We start from the raw sequence: 13,493 nt of genomic DNA, 5'->3' as shown, positions 1-13,493 counted from the left end.
GGTGCCAGTCTCTAGAGACATGGATAGCCAAGAAACAATTGAAACAAAGAAAAGGAAACTGATCTTGAGGTGCACTATCAAGCACAGCTGTGAATAACAAATGGCAAGTTAGTACTGCAAAGCATAAGTAAAACAAAACATACTAAAAGCAGTTGAAAATTAATAGTAGCACTGCCTTTGACCACTTGCAGCTGCAGTCTGCAAGTGGCCAGGGGACAGGCCACAGGATATGAGTGGATGATAGAGCATTGAGAGAGTGAGGTTGGAAACATGAAGTTGAGAAAGATGAACTGTGGGAACAATATTGATGGTTGATGTATTATTTGTTTATTTGTTGATGTTTGCACCAGCCATTCCCACGCACAAATCCAAGGGAGCAAACAAGTCCATGATTGGACTTTGCTGGTGGATGTCATGTGCATCTTTGGTTGGTTTTTGCACAAGTTTCTTTTGTCAATGTGTCTTTTTGTCATGTGAGTTTGTTTTGTTTGTCCCATGTGATATACTGACTAGTTCTTGGGCATCTTTTTTTTGTCAATGTATCTCATTTGCTGATGTGTCTCTTTGTTAATGTGAGTTTATCTTTGTGTGATTTTGTGGTATACTGACTACAGGCACTCTTTATTCAGTAGATCTTTTCTCAGCGCATCTTTTTGTCAGTGCCACTCTTTTCTAACGTGTCTGTTGAATGTGAGTTGTCCTTATTTTGTTTTTGTGTGGCACATGCAAGGTATACTGACTACAGGCTCTCTTTTTTCAGTGGATCTTTTCTCAGCACATCTTTTTGTCAGTGCTGCTCTTCTCCAACACATTTTTTTGAATATGAGTGTCCTTGTTTTGTTTTTGTGTGGTGCATGTAACTCTGCTAACACTGACTACAATTCTAGCATTTTGTGCACTCTCCCTCATTAATCATGGCCCACACCAAGAATACCACCAAGAAATGTACTGGTGGCTCAGTGCCATGCATTCTCCTCAAGATCTCAAGAGTGAAACTCTCTGGAGGGGACTACCAGGAAATGAAGGCTTCGAGCACCACCAGGGGTGCCTTACCTGTGGGAGGTGGGGACTTAGAGAAGAGAAATGGTCAGCATGAGGTTAGTCTATGTTCTCTATGTTCTCTGTCTTCTATCTGCTAATTCACTTTATCTTTCTTATCAAGGCTTTGACTGCCACCAGTGATGACTTAGAAATGAGAAGTGCCCACAATAAGGTGCACACATTCTCTCACTCCTCTATTTGTTAATGTACATTGTTCTTCTTCTTATAGTATTGTATACTCTGCAAGGATGGTGCAGAGTGCTATGAAGACAACACTCTCTTCATGTGTGCTCTATGTCCCAGAGTCATCTGCAGGCTCTGCCTGCAGCTGCCACCTGACATAGAGACCAAAGTCCTATAAAAGGACATCTCATTCAGGTGCATATGTTGTCATATTAAGATAGAACAAAGTGCCACCTACTTTGTGAGTATTTTTCATTTGTTCATGCCTCATTGATAACATCACATCACTACAGGGTTTCTATACCAGTAACAGCCTTCCCTTCTTGGACAAGTTCCTATCTATCACTAGTGCACTTGAGGTGTCTGCCAAAGCTGAAATATCAGCAGCTCCAGTCATTTTTATTCACCTTATCCTTGTCGACTTTGAAGTGGCTGGTAGCCCTTTTGAGTTTGCTCACAGCTTCCTTAAGCCTTACTACTGTGGCGATGGCATCAAATATATTGAGGTTTACTATGACAGTGGTACTGATGGTAAGCTTGCCCCCTACTGAACCCAAATCCACCAGATTATCAAAGGTTTGAAGAACTCATTCATCTGGGAGCGTGTTGTCATCAGTGTGTCCACTCACACTGATGAGGACTTCAGAGACCCTTTTACTAGGTATGAAGATGATTCAAAGAGCTATGTGAGCACTCCAGTTAACGATGTGAGTTTTTCTTTCTTTGGAACTGGCCAATAGTCACTATTGTTACAGTTCTTGGATATAATCCTCCAACCCTGGCAAAGTATCATTGACCATGCCCAAGAATCATATCTCTGGATGCTATGCTGTGGCTCCCTTGTCAACAACCTAGACTCATTTCATGGCTTGCAAGAGGCTGTTGTCTGGTAAGTTTTTTTTGCCTTTATTTGACATGGTTTATCTAATGTTTCCACAGACACAAATTAACCAGTACCATCACCTTCAATGTTCCTCATTTTCAATCTTCTTTCACCTTGCACTTCCTTATTTCATTTACCAAGAGGGTTCTCATTGGGCAGTGCTCACTTTAATTGGCTTTCAAGGATATGCTCTCACAGTCCTGGGACCTTGGCAGCCACTCTGACATATTTCTGTTGACCACTATCAAGGAGGGCAGCCTTAGTATCTCTAGGTTTGCATGGGTTAATGTGGAGGTCTGTCCTTGGGGCAACCCCTTGCCTATCCAATGCAGTGGGTATGGTAGGGTTAATTCTTGGAGGTCTGCCTATGTCAAGGACAGCAAGACTTACATTTTTGAGTGCAAAAATGACTCTTACAAAGTAAGCCACACATTCTCTCAGCCACCAGGGTCCACGGCACTTTATTCTGGTAGGAAGAATGGTAGTACCTGGTTGGATATTCCATTGAAAGCACACTTGGCTTGATTTATATGTTTTTCTGCAATATTTGTCTTACACTGTTCTTTGCTCATGTTATCACTATTCTGAGTTTGAGTAATCTTTTGTTTTTCATGTCTGAATCTTGAGATTTGGTGTATAAACTAATGTCATTAAGTCTGAGTCAGTTAGATGTACTCATGTGATTTGAATCATGTGACCCCAACATTGTCACCTGATGAATACATGACTGTGTTTTGATCATGTGACATGGTTTGCTGATCTGTTGTCAAGGGAGTTGTAGACTGGTTGCACTTTCTGCAAACTTATACTGGCCTACATTCTTGAGATTTTTGCATATAATGGCTGACTAGACACATGTATTCAAGAGTGTTTTGGATGAGCACAAGGTTACCTATGTTTCTGCCAAAGGAAACACAGCCAAGAGGGCTACAATCCTCAAAACCATCAAGAATACTATAGTTGAAACTGATCAGGCCAAGAATCCTTCTATTATACTGCCAGACAAAAACTTTCGGAAGGTAGGTTTCCAGTATCTTTATATCTACAGTAATCTAATTTTATAGGCTATTTGTACATATTACTTGCAGTTCCTGGAGGATGATGAAGACCAGGACCTCAAGGAAAAAATTATACAGGAAGGTCATAAACTCCCATCTGGTCCAGGGATTGTCACTGTAGACATGGTCAGAGACTGAGAGGATGACAAGCCTCTGGATGCTGCAGCATTCAAGACTGAATTCTCACCTTTTGATGTTGCTCAGAAGTTGTTTAAAGAAGAAATTGGGGAGTATGATAAGAAGCACTGTGACACCGCTGCTGACCTGAGGTCTATGGGGACAAGGACAAAGCTTGTCCAGTCCTAGCACAATGCCCTCTCACCAGATGTGCTTGAGGAGCTCAGACTTGTGGCTGAAAAGTGAAATGAGGAAGGTGCTCATTCTGATGTCAAAGACAGGTATTTTTTCAATACTACATTGATATATTTAAGATACAGTGGCTCAAAAAAGTGTCTGAATGTTTATGCATTTTCAAGTAATTGGATAATAGCAAGCCAGCACCTGAGTACAATATAATGGCATAGGGACAAGTCTAAAGGCTTGACATCATAGCTATAATCTGAGATATATATTGTGGGACCTAGACCATATATGGGCAAGATATGGTAATTCTAATCACATGACTCATTTGGACACTTTTTTGACATTGTATCCAAATCACAAAATCCAACCATTCACAGATATTATTCTTAATAGAAGTGGTGCAATAATCAATATTTGGTCTTACTTTAATGTTATTTATATATATGAACCCACATAACATCATGAACTTTAACATAATCATCATACAGCCCATCTCCTTTGCTCCAAAAGATAATATCCTTATTCTCTGCTCCTCTAGTTTGTCTATGAGGCAAATTGCTTCCAAAACTGGTCCTAGCAAGTCTACTATTGCTATAGTTATGCTGGCAATGATAGAACATTGATCTCATGAGCTTTGAGCCATTTTGTAGCTAGCTTTGAGGTATGCTTGGAGTCATTATCCAGTTGGAAGATAATGTCTTCTTCATCAATTCCTGACTTCTGCATGCTTCTGAGTAAACACTCCTCTAGAATGGAGATTTACTGCTCTACATTCATGCCTCCTTTCACCTCACAAAGAATCCCCACACCATTCCATCTCCTACAACCCCTACCATCATACTTCTTCTTCAAACTTTAGCATATTCTTGATTTCTCTTTCCTCTAATGGTTCCCCTACCTTTTTTGACACATATTCCAGGCCATCTGACCCCATTCTATTGATTTTTATCTCATATGACCAAACTACCTTTTTCCAGTCTTCCACAGTCCAATGTTGGTGCTTTAAAGCAAAGGCCCCTATAGGCTGCTGAAAGAAGAGGCATTTTCTTCTTGGTTCCAGCCATAAGATTGGCTGCCTTAAGGGTGTTTCTGACTGTTTGAGTGGGAATGGGAGTGGGGATAATGGAATCAATGAACTTGGTGGCATGGACAACATTTGAAGCCTTGCCAGGTAGGCTTTAATGAACAATAGCTCTTTTATGCTATAGAGTAAGCTTGAAAGATCATCCCATTTTATGATTTTCCTTCTCTAGCATGTGCTGGTTTATGACTATAGCAATAGTAGACTTGCTAGGACCAGTTTTGGAAGCAATTTGCCTCATAGACAAACTAGAGGAGCAGAGAATAAGGATATTATCTTTTGGAGCAAAGGAGATGGGCTGTATGATGATTATGTTAAAGTTCATGATGTTATGTGGGTTCATATATATAAATAACATTAAAGTAAGACCAAATATTGATTATTGCACCACTTCTATTAAGAATAATATCTGTGAATGGTTGGATTTTGTGATTTGGATACAATATCAAAAAAGTGTCCAAATGAGTCATGTGATTAGAATTACCATATCTTGCCCATATATGGTCTAGGTCCCACAATATATATCTCAGATTATAGCTATGATGTCAAGCCTTTAGACTTGTCCCTATGCCATTATATTGTACTCAGGTGCTGGCTTGCTATTATCTAATTACTTAAAAATGCATAAACATTCAAACACTTTTTTTGTAATCTCATGTGTATCTACAGATACTGTAGCTGACACCAGAAGAAACTTATGGAGGACTTCATAAAGATGGCAGGAAGAACTATGGGTTTACATCTTGTGATTCTTGCAGCTCATGATCAAGGGGAGGGAAAAATGCCTGGAACAACCATGTCAGTGTTGTGTTTTCTTTTCTCATCAACATTTATATTAATGAATTACTGGCTTAGCTGGGAATCCTGTCCCAGGAAGTCAAATAAAACTTTTACTCTCACATCCAAAGAAAATAAAAAATAGGCAGGAGAGTCTCAAGACCACCTTGCTGACTGGCTGACTAAAGCAGAGTACAGTAAGTCTTGGCTACTGTAATTGATTTACTTGTGAATGATCTAGCAGCAGGCATAGACCCTGAAGACCAATCTGACAAGGAAGATGAGAACTTGCCTGATTTGACAGTGCATGTTGACAATGAGGGTTATCCTTGCCTATCAACAGGGTTTAAATCTCTCATGCTCAAAAATCAGCAGAAGGTTGTACAAAAGGTCTTTCAAAAGGCTTATGGTGATTTATTTCTATTTTTGAAGTAGTGTATTTTTCTGACAGCTTACATTCAACAGTGGTCATCTCAAGCAACCCTCAGGCTGCAGTCCCCTGGGGTCATATCACTCAGGATCTGGACCATTACCTTGACATGGACTGCATCCCTCGAAATGTTGTCATCAAGGATCCTTCTCACCTGCAGAAGGACACCATCAGCACCATTTTTTTACTTTGGAAGTTATGTGCTAATTGTAATGAACCAATTTTACGATTCATTGGATATAAGGAAGGTGACTTCTATGATTCTCTGGCTAAGAAGGGTGATGTAAGTCAAAAATCAAGGAAGAACCAAAAATATGTGGAAGTATCAGATGATGAGGACAAGGTACTGAAGAAGGTCCCCTTAGCCAATCTTTCTTCAGATGAAGAGAAAGACTTGGCAATAGGTCTGAGCCACACCTTATCTCTTTCCCATTCCTGCCCGAAATTCCATATGGGTGGTAATACAGTCAGTTATCTTCAGTCCCTCTCCACTCTCCCATCATACCATCATCTGTTGGCCATAGTTCAAAAGCTTGCTGAGACAGTATGTATAATTCACAAATTTTGTGATACAGCACTGAATTTGACTTGTTTTTGAAAGCAAACTACAGATTCTAAGGGCAAAGCTAGGAAGCAACATCTGCCTGGTTGGTCATCTTGGATGTGGTCTGAGGAATATCTACCTCAAAATATGCACTATGATATTCAGGCATCCTTCACTGCTTTGAAGAAACTAGAGAACTATATCATCAGATCTCATGGTTGGGATATGATTGTTATCCTTGGACTTGGACTCCTTCATGAGTGTCGTTGTGCTCAGAAGTATGAAGCAGATGAGGCCGGAAATGACATACCTGAATATTTGGGCACCTCCATCCTTGGCATTCAAGTAGGGAAGAAGATTGAGGAGGTGATTACCAGAATTCAGGCAAAGGTGAAGGCAATGCTGCCAGATGATCATGAGAAGCAGATGTCAGTGAGCAAAGAAGTTCACATGAGGTGTCTGGAGAACAAAAGGCAGGTGAAAGAAAGGAGGGAGGTGGAGCAGGCAAGGGTTGCTGCAGAGAAGAGGGCTGTTGAGGAGGCTCATATAGCTAAGGAGAGGGCTGCCACATTAAAGAAGGCAAGTGGTACTAAAGCTGGGGAAAAAGTAAAGGGTAAGCGACCAGCAACAGATATGAATGATTCACCCATGAAAAAGGTGAAGACATCTGCTCCTCCTGCTCCTCCTTGTCATTCTGCCAGAGGGAAAGTACCTTTAAAGAAGTACAAGGACTGAAACACTAGTATTAGCACAATGTCTTAGAATTTTCTTTTTGCAGTTTGTTGTCATATACACTTCAATTTTCATGTCTATATTTATATTAGCACTGAGGATACTTTACTCTATGTGTGATATGGTCCATGTAATTTATGCAGGTAGTTGTAATAGGCCTATGTACCTCTGCTGATTGCACAGGCAGGATAGCCTGCCCCACAAGAACATATTGGCCTATTAGGCCAGCCAGTCTACACCATATGTAGAGCCTGGGCAGCCATCACCTGATATCATATTAGCCCATTGGGCCAACCAGCCTATGTGGCATGTAGATCAGGTGCAGCCACCCTACTGATCACATTTTGGCCCATTGGGCCAGCCTGTTTGTGCAGCATGTAGGCCAAGGGTGGCTGACCCTTGATAACATATTGACCAATTGGGCCAGCCAGTTTGTGCAGCATGTAGGCCTAGGCTGGCTGACCATTCACAACATATTGACCCTTTGGGCCAGCCTGCCTAGTCACCAGGTAAGGAGTGTAGTTGTAGACAGTACTTTTTCTTCTCAATATGTCATAGAATTTGGGTCACCATCTATATCATCCTATATGGGATATATCTTTTATGAGATGAGTGAGGTTGGCTAGACCTAATACTGTATGGAATCTTATGTTAGATTACAGTGTTTAAGACAAGCTGCATATCTATCCAGATGCATGGTAAGTCAGTGTTAAGAACCATGCTCAAAGGAGAGAGAGACTGACTCAGAGGGGCTTGGCCTCAGCTCATACGCTGTGCCCCTTACCTGAGTATGTGCCCTTCATTTCAGAGGAAGTCCAATGATGGTCCGATGAAGTCCAGAGGACTTCCAGAGGCTGGCTATTCTGGTGGAGAGTGCGGGAGGACTTCTGGAGGAGCGTGGGAAATGTCCGGAGGAGTGCGGGAGAGTTCCGGAGGGATGCAGGAAATGCTCAGGAGAGTTCCCGCTGCAAGGTAATACTTCTACAGGAAAACAGGATGGAAGGATAGGAGGTCCAGAGGTATGGAGGATGGAACATCCGAAGGTATGGAGGGCAGAATGTCTGAAGGACAGGATACTGGAGGTATGAGGGACAGGACATCCAGAGGTACAGAGGACAGGAGGTCCAGAGGTCTGGAAGGAATAGGGGCTATATCAGACAAAGTCCGATGCAGAAGCAAGCAGAGGTAGACTACTCTAAGGTAGAGTTGGAGGGACAGGAAGTGGACCTAAGTCCGGAAAGAGGGTAAGTGCCAGAAAGGCAAGACTCCAGCCTAGGGAAGCAATCCCTAGACTTGGGACAGAGACATAGGGGACAAATCCGAAGGTCCGGAATTCCGGCCTAGGGAATCCATCCCTAGGCCTTATGGAAAAGGACAAACTCAGATGGACTGAAGTCCAGAAGAAGATTGGGCAAGTCTAAGTTGATATTCAGACTGAGGACTCTACTGTAGTTGTACAGGGGTTATACAGTGGCTCAAAAAACTGTCCACATGTTTTTGCATTTTTTACTATTTACAATATTGTGTGAGAATACATAAAGACCTCAGTGACATGCTAATACCATATTGTAGTGCTGCTTCAGGGCTTTGGATTGAGCACCACATCATGAGAATCAGAGGAGATATGGTGGAGATACAAGGCTTACAAAATCATGACTCATGCAGACAGTTTTTTGAGCACATATTAAAACTATATAAATCATCATTTATGACACCATAACAATCATGCCACCATTAAATAAATTATAAAGTGGTGTCATTATGTCATTTTAAAACCATATCTAACTATACAAACCAAAATTTTCCATATGTCATGGTTATATTCACCATGAAAGCCACCCCCCCTGCTCAAAGGGATAATATCCTCTCTCTTTCCTATTCTGGCCTCTCTGCTTGTCAAATTTCCTCTAGAACTGGAGTATCCAAGTCCACTGTGGCCAAGTTCATCAAAGAAAGTCACACAGACAAGGAAAACTTCTGTGAAGGGTGTCCATCCAAGCTCACCTCTACTGATAGGAGGGCTATTATTCAACATATCACTACAGGAAAGGCTGATAATGCTGTCCAGGTCACCTATTACATCAATTCCACCATCACATTCCCTGTCTCTTCACACACTGTGAGAAACATTCTCAAGACAGCTCATCTCAGGTCAGTAACAAGGAAGAAAAGGCTCTTCTCTCTATCACACATATGCAGAGAGGACTAGCACCCTTCTTTTTTCACATATATACCTTGCCATCTGACCCAATCCTATTTATTGTGGTCTTATATGATCATATAACATGCTTCCAGTCCATGTAATCCAATTCTGATGGGCTAAGGCAAAGGTTAGTCATCTCTGCATATGTGTGATAGAGAGGAGAGCCTTTTCTTCCTTGTTACTGACCTGAGATGAGCTGTCTTGAGAATGTTTCTCACAGTGTGTGAAGAGACAGGGAATGTGATGGTGGAATTGATGTAATAGGTGACCTGGACAGCATTATCAGCCTTTCCTGTAGTGATATGTTGAATAATAGCCCTCCTATCAGTAGAGGTGAGCTTGGATGGACACCCTTCACAGAAGTTTTCCTTGTCTGTGTGACTTTCTTTGATGAACTTGGCCACAGTGGACTTGGATACTCCAGTTCTAGAGGAAATTTGACAAGCAGAGAGGCCAGAATAGGAAAGAGAGAGGATATTATCCCTTTGAGCAGGGGGGGTGGCTTTCATGGTGAATATAACCATGACATATGGAAAATTTTGGTTTGTATAGTTAGATATGGTTTTAAAATGACATAATGACACCACTTTATAATTTATTTAATGGTGGCATGATTGTTATGGTGTCATAAATGATGATTTATATAGTTTTAATATGTGCTCAAAAAACTGTCTGCATGAGTCATGATTTTGTAAGCCTTATGTCTCCACCATATCTCCATCGATTCCCATGGTGTAGGGCTCAAATGAAAGCCCTGAAGCCATACTACAATGTGGTATAAGCATGTTCTTGAGGTATTTTTTCGTTCTCACACAATATCATAGATAGTGAAAAATGTCAAAACATGTGGACAGTTTTTTGAGCCACTGTACATGATAAAAAGGATCATTACCATGAACTTATGTGGGTGTCCCATATATGGAGGGATTTGATGAATAGAATATGGTGTAGGGATTTCATTTACTATGGGCTTGTATAGGCAGATATTACTTAGTGTTATGTTCACACTTTTGGTGCTTATGTGATCATCATAGTTTTCACCACCTACCAGTACCAGTCTGAGACTGAGAGTTATTAGCATGATTTCCTATCCTCTCTGAGCACTGAGCTTAGTCCAGAAACCCTTTAGGGTTGAATAGCAGCTAGGCATAGCACATTTGACCCAACTTTAGAAGGCTACTTTCCAGTTCTCTTCTTGTTGTGTTTCCCACAACAGTTTGGCTTTGGACATGAGACAAACAGATCTCCTGCACCAGGGGATCTAGCTCTTTATTTTCTGGCATGTCCCCAACCTGGCATCAATTTATCCTTTTCTTGGAAGGATTCTTATGATGAGTAGGTTTCCTTATTAAAAATTGCTAAACAAGCTAATTTTGGTGGATGTAGTTGGTTGGTTATGCAAAGATATGTCATTGATGGAAATTTTATAGCACAACATATGAAGATGAAGACTCCAGAAGATGATGTTTCACTGGCAGATAGAAAGGGATACATGGTAACAGAAGAACCTTATGAAGCTCACATAACCAAATCCATCAAAAAGAATGAGGCAAGTTGTCATATTTCATGACATGTTTCCTTGGAAAATAACATCTAAGGTAATCTCAGAAATCACCCTGTAGCAATCACCATGCTGTGAATGCAACTAATATTCAGAGAAGCAATCTAAGAGCTACTGGTGTTGGGGCAACAGCATGTGCTAGGCATAGATGTTTTGTTCCTCATTCTGTAGTAGACTTTCAGAAAGGAGAATGGTATGTAGTTACATTGTTGTATTACTACCTTTGCTGACTATCTAGTCAGGCAAATGAACATGGACTATTGTATTTGCAATGCATTGAAATATCCATCAGAAAATATTGGCAATGCACTCATAATCTATGATGTTGCATGCCAGTGGAATGTTAACTTCCATGAACAGGTGGATCAGAGCTACCACCTGTCTCTTCCTCAATCAATCAAAATATTGCCAGCAATTGGCAAGTTTCATTTGAGTGCTCATAAGCTACCATGCTTTGCCAGATACAGCCTCAATTTTATTACAGGAGCTGGTCATATTGATGGGGAAATCTTGGAGACCCTCTGGGCCCCATTTAACAAGATTTCCCCCACTGTAAGATCCATGACTCTCTCTCACAGAAAGGAAGTCTTGGATGACCATATGAGGGATTCTAATTGGAAGAAGCTTGTTGGAATTGGCAAGTGCCTTTACTTCCAAAATGTTAACTTTGACTAATGTGTCATTTAAATAGTTAAATCATTACTGAAAAAGCATCATCAAGCTGTACAGGGTGTTAACTACACTCAGGGTCCATATGAAGAATTAACAAATTCTCTCAATTCAAATGATGTCCAGAAACAGAAGAAGCAAGCTGAACTAGCAGCTCTTGATCGTGGTGAGCTTCTTGACATCTATCAGCTTAAGATGGATAAAGGTAAGTTCAGTAAAATTGGACTTTGATTCAGTCCTCATTTCAAATCATTAAAAGCTCCAACCATGGCTGAAATAAGGCTGAGGTTGACTGAAAATGAACTGTCTACCAATGGTAGGACTGGGGCCATTTCATGGTTTATTGAGGTATAAGGATTACCAATTGTTTGATGCCAGAAATAGCCATTTCAACTCTTATCTTAACCACCATCAGCACACCATCAATGTTGGTCAGCATGGACATTAACTCCCTTTTCTCTCATCATTATCAACCCTCAGATCTCATTCTTTGTCACTGTCACCCCATTCTCAGTTCACCATCTCCAAATCTGTCAAATCTGCTATGCAATTCTTGTCATTATGTCTATAACATACCCATTTATATTAACACTCACTTACTCATTTCATACTCTCTTTCCTTTCTGTCTACCCTACCCTGTCAGGAGTGACACCACTCTCTTCAGCATCCATCTTCACATAATTGTTTGGCCTGTCAATATCCAAGGACCCTTAGTATTTCAACATATAAAAGTAGCTCATGTACACTCACTACTACAGGCAATCATACCAGTCTCAGTCTTGCACTCATTATCTAAATCACATCACTATATCCATCATTTATTGTCTCACACTCAGCATTATAGCACACCTGCGGTCACCACACCCCTTTGAACTTACAGTGAGAGCTATTTAGGTTCTTACAGAGGGTATCAATATAGAAAATGCTCAGTAAGATATTCAAGTTCACAAAATATGATTGACTCAAATTATATTACTAGAGACACCCTGAGATCTTCTATAAGACAACAGTTGGACAATCCAACTGCTCCTCAGAGAATCATCATAGAAGAAAAAAGACAGAAGCTCTTGTCTCAGATTCATAAATTCCATGAGACTACAATGGTTATAACAAATGGTATGGAATTAGAAGGGTGAGAGAGATTGCAACATGATGACCCTGAACTGTGCCTGGGGGAGGCTGAAGGACTTAATCTTTCAGGAATTGACGATATAGAGAAAGATGGTAATTTGGACCTTGGAGATGATGCTGACTCTCATCCAGGGGTTGCAGAACTTTGGATGCCATCATGGGAGGCATCTGATGTCATCATAGATGATGTTATCATGGCATTACAGCAAGAAGAACTAGAGCTTCAAAAGGGTCAAGCAAATGACAGCTTGGAAAAGCTTTGTCAAGCTCTTGGTGACAGATCTGTGATATTTCAGGAGAAATTGCACTCCAACAAATTGGTCCATTGTCAGGGTATTAGATTGACAAAGGAACTTCAAAAAATAGCTCTGGCCATCAACAAACATGCTCGAGAATATTGCTGATCAAGGGCAGCAATGCAGCAATTAGGGGCTGATTCTGATACATTAGCATCATATCAAGCCCTAAAGGCTGAGGACCTTACAGTGAGCAAAGAAGTCACTGAGGAAAATAGGCATGGTCAGGGTTCTGATAGGCTGGCTTGGTTTTGAAGAATCAACAGTGCAGAGGACAGCCAGAAGAGCAAGTGGATAAATGAATGTGAGTTTTAATCTTATCTTATTTTTATTAAGGTACTGAGCTTATGTTCCCCATTCCTAGTTTATTGAGTGAATTGGTTGAAAGCAAAAGCATGATATGATTGTTGGAGCGAAGAGTTGAAGTTAGTACAGCATGAAATGTATTGGACAGTACAGTGGTTTCAGAACCAGGAGTTGGAGTGGAGAGCAAGGGCAGATGAAAGTATTAAGAATGGGCATAGGGCATATGCTGAAAAGCAGGCTTCCATGTGGGCTGAGTTTGCAGCTGAGGGCATAAAGAGTTTTCAGGGAAAATAG

The 13,493-nt window shown here is 40.9% G+C and overlaps 4 protein-coding genes across 4 annotated transcripts; all 4 read left to right on the top strand.

The window, feature by feature from the left end:
• Nucleotides 1–914: 914 nt before the first annotated feature.
• Nucleotides 915–3,303, top strand: BJ212DRAFT_1298235 (uncharacterized protein; the record flags this gene model as incomplete). Its single annotated transcript, XM_041332669.1, has 11 exons — nucleotides 915–1,097; nucleotides 1,163–1,213; nucleotides 1,271–1,326; nucleotides 1,420–1,465; nucleotides 1,518–1,755; nucleotides 1,801–1,839; nucleotides 1,886–1,910; nucleotides 2,080–2,113; nucleotides 2,306–2,527; nucleotides 2,974–3,126; nucleotides 3,196–3,303. The coding sequence occupies 11 exons, from the start codon at nucleotides 915–917 to the stop codon at nucleotides 3,301–3,303; spliced, it is 1,155 nt and encodes a 384-aa protein (XP_041195363.1).
• A 2,042-nt stretch (nucleotides 3,304–5,345) lies between these two features.
• On the top strand, nucleotides 5,346–7,035 carry BJ212DRAFT_1298234 (uncharacterized protein; the record flags this gene model as incomplete). The annotated part of the gene is made up of 6 exons (XM_041332668.1): nucleotides 5,346–5,351; nucleotides 5,472–5,523; nucleotides 5,568–5,735; nucleotides 5,792–6,160; nucleotides 6,281–6,300; nucleotides 6,358–7,035. 6 exons carry the CDS (start codon nucleotides 5,346–5,348, stop codon nucleotides 7,033–7,035), a joined length of 1,293 nt encoding a protein of 430 aa, XP_041195362.1.
• Nucleotides 7,036–11,108: 4,073 nt separating this feature from the next.
• BJ212DRAFT_1253675 (uncharacterized protein) lies at nucleotides 11,109–11,432 on the top strand (the record flags this gene model as incomplete). Its single annotated transcript, XM_041329743.1, has 1 exon — nucleotides 11,109–11,432. A coding segment is annotated over one exon (324 nt), but the record flags the coding sequence as incomplete, so codon positions are not given.
• A 1,860-nt stretch (nucleotides 11,433–13,292) lies between these two features.
• On the top strand, nucleotides 13,293–13,493 carry BJ212DRAFT_1267161 (uncharacterized protein; the record flags this gene model as incomplete). The annotated part of the gene is made up of 1 exon (XM_041330636.1): nucleotides 13,293–13,493. A coding segment is annotated over one exon (201 nt), but the record flags the coding sequence as incomplete, so codon positions are not given.

This window comes from Suillus subaureus, assembly GCF_016647635.1.
Source record: "Suillus subaureus strain MN1 chromosome Unknown BJ212scaffold_9, whole genome shotgun sequence".
In the NCBI taxonomy this organism is placed as follows: Eukaryota; Fungi; Basidiomycota; class Agaricomycetes; order Boletales; family Suillaceae; genus Suillus; species Suillus subaureus.
This window is presented reverse-complemented; position numbering and strand designations above follow the sequence as displayed.